Raw genomic sequence first — 3116 nt, 5'->3', positions numbered from 1 at the left:
ATTCCCAAAAAAGGATGTACACTATATATGTGCAAACTTATGTGATGAAATAAGTAAACAAGTGAGCTAAAATAATAATAATTTTTTTAAACATGTGTAATATACATCCATGTGAACATGTAGATTTTTTTGAAAATTTTGAAGCTTCAAAATGTGATTTTTGAACTATTCAAAAAAAGCACGAGCTCGGAGAGGAAAATGTTCGACAAGTCCACTCATCACCTTGCTAATCTTCTTTGACACAATTATATGTTTACTGTTTCCAAAACAAAATTTCCAAAGTTTCATCTTTACATATGTATAGTTGACTCGATTAGATTAGAGCACTGGGGAATGAGTGAGTGAGTGAGTGAAAGAATGTCGGAGAAAGCATTCGAAGGCTACATTCATCGCCTCACCTCCCTTGTGGCAATGGATTCTACCGATTTCAAAACAAAATCTCCAAAGTTCCATCTTCATATACATTGCACTCATATTTTAATTCAGACTACTTAATGACTGGAGTTATGGTCAAACGTCAGCAGCATTTTGGGGTGCCTCCTTGTGGTGAGCATTCGGCTCGTCGTCGGCGCCGGCGCCGGCCCGCAGCCGCGCCTTGTCAGCCTCGGCGCCCCAGTCCATGCGCGCGATCACCACGAGCAGCACCGTCAGGCTGGCCGCGGCGCCGACGATGAACCCGGCCAGGAGCCCCTCGATCCCCAGCCGGGCCCTGAACCCCAGCGCCACGCCCACCGGCAGCGCCACCAGGTAGAACCCGCCCAGCACGGCGTACATGCCCACGGCCGGCCTCGCCGTGCCGCGCACGATGCCGCCGCACACGTTCAGCGGGAAGTTCACCACCTCCAGCGCTGCCATCACCTTCATCGCCTTCCCCACGCCGTCCCGCACCTCCGCGCCGCGCGTGTAGAGGCGAGGCCACTGCCGCCGCGACGCCAGCATCAGCAGGCCACCCAAGGCGCCGGCGAGCACGCCACCGAGGATCGAGACGGCGCCGGCCCTGCGCGCCCCCGCGGCGTCTCCCGCGCCCAGGGAGTTGGACACGCGCACGGACGCGCTCACGGAGAGGGAGAGCATGCCGGCGAAGAGGAGGTAGTCGAAGTTGAGGGTGATCGCGATCACCGCCACCGCGCGCCGGGCGTCCGGCAGGCGGCCCGTGAGCAGGATCAGGATCTCGTAGCACCACCACTCGAGGCACGTGTTCAGGCAGCACGGCACGGCGAGACGGATCAGCCGTAGCCAGTCGGCCGCCGCCGTCTTCGTCTCCTCCGGCCACCACCACCGCGCGCACGGCGCCGCTACAGACGCCGTCTTGGCGCTCTTCCGCGCGAGGAGCACGTCGGACGCGAGCACGTAGGCGGAGAGCAGGAGCGCGACGGCGAGGTCGCTGAGCCAGACGGCGGCGGCGACGCCCTCGACGCCCCTGGTCCGCGCCAGCCACGCGGTGAGCGGGACGTGGACGGCGAGGCCCACGGCGGAGGCGAAGAGCGTGGGGAGCGTCACCTCCTGGGAGCTGAGGTACGACTTGAGCGGGGCGAGGAAGGAGGTGACGGCGAGGTCGGGGAGGAGGCACAGCACGTACCGCCTCGCGACCACCGCGATGTCAGGCTGCTGGCCGAAGACGCGGAGGAGCACGGTGTCGACGCGGAGCCAGAGGAGCGCGATGGGCAGGGAGGCGGCGAGCAACATGGCGGTGGCCATGAGCAGCGTGCGGCGGAGCAGCGCGGCGTTGCCGGCCCCGTGCGCCTGGCCGCAGATGGGGTCCATGGCGCCGCAGAGGCCCGTGAGGACGGCGAAGCCCGTGGCGTTGGCGAAGCTGAACCCCAGCGTGCCGGCGGCCAGCTCGAGATCGCCGAGGCGGCCGAGGAAGGCGGTGGTGACGGCCTGCTTGGCGAACCACGTGAGGTTCATGCCGATGAGCGGCAGCGCGATGCCCCGCTGCGCCCGCGCCTCGCCGGCCACCGCGCGCGCTGCCGCTGCCGCCCACCCCCAGGGCCTCTTCTCCCTGGCCGCCGGGCACCCGTCCTGATGCTCTTGCTCACGCTGACCATGATCGTGCGGCGGCGGTGACGACGGTGGATCCATGGCAGAATGCCCAGCCCGTGCTCAGTGTGAGCAGAGCAAACTGGGTTTGCTTCGGCGAGAAGAGGAGCAGAGCAAAACGGCCGAAGAAGTGATGCAATGCAAAGAGATAGAGATATGGTGACGGCAGTTTTGATCAGGCATACAAAAAGAGATATGCTGATCCAAACGGAGCCCAAATTTGGCATTCCCAAATAAATGCCATACCAGCAATTTATTTAGCACAAATAGATGTGGAGCAAGTTGGTGGATGACACGGAGGCATGTGAAAAAATATATAGCAACTTTGTGCATGTGCTTGCTTTGGGGAGAAAAGGAAAGAAACAGAAGAGGGAAATTTGTTAATCCATATTTATACTCTGTGATTCAGAAATAAATATCAAGACCATTTTTCAATTCAAAATAGATATGATTCGTAAATTCCCAGTAGTTAAGTTTGTGATATGTGTAAGATTTCATACTACCTCAGTGCTGGTTTATTGGTCCTCTTCGTATTTTGTGCCAAAACTCGACCATAAATTTAATTGACAAAATGTTAATGCATGTCATAAAAAATTATATCGTTGGATTCGTATTTAAACCTAGTTTCCGATGATACTGTTTTTTCTTTTGACATGCATTAAATTTACTTAATTAAATTAATGGTCAAAAATTGGCACAAAATACTTAGGGTCAATAAACCAGGACGGAGGTAGTAGTGTTAGAATAAATATTACGTCGTTCTAACACAAGACTAAATATTACTCCCGCCTTCGCATAATGTAAAAGCGTTTTTTACACTAGTGTAGTGTCAAATACGCTCTTATATTATGAGGACGGAGGGAGTACATCTTTTCTTTGCCAGCTGGACAAATTCGTACTAACATGTTGAACATGTTTACTACACATATGTATGAAGAAATTTATAAAGTAGACCGAGAAATTATCCGCAGCCAACAAATTTTAAAATACCATTTTTCACAGGATGAACTAATTTTCACAACGTGATGAGTACATTTTTAGATTGTATAAATCACATTTGTTATATGAAAGTAATA

The 3116-nt window shown here is 54.0% G+C and overlaps 1 protein-coding gene across 1 annotated transcript; it reads right to left on the bottom strand.

Moving 5' to 3' along the window:
- Window positions 1-232: 232 nt before the first annotated feature.
- Window positions 233-2388, bottom strand: LOC109777123 (protein DETOXIFICATION 56). The gene has a single exon (XM_020335769.4). The coding sequence runs from the start codon at window positions 2080-2082 to the stop codon at window positions 511-513; it is 1572 nt and encodes a 523-aa protein (XP_020191358.1). The 5' UTR covers window positions 2083-2388; the 3' UTR covers window positions 233-510.
- Between the last annotated feature and the right edge of the window lie 728 nt (window positions 2389-3116).

The sequence above is a fragment of the Aegilops tauschii genome, chromosome 5, assembly GCF_002575655.3.
Source record: "Aegilops tauschii subsp. strangulata cultivar AL8/78 chromosome 5, Aet v6.0, whole genome shotgun sequence".
Lineage (NCBI taxonomy): Eukaryota > Viridiplantae > Streptophyta > Magnoliopsida > Poales > Poaceae > Aegilops > Aegilops tauschii.
This window is presented reverse-complemented; position numbering and strand designations above follow the sequence as displayed.

Coding starts and splice junctions, on each gene's coding strand:
- LOC109777123 (XM_020335769.4), bottom strand. CDS start 2,082: ATGGATCCACCGTCGTCACCGCCGCCGCACGATCATGGTCAGCGTGAG.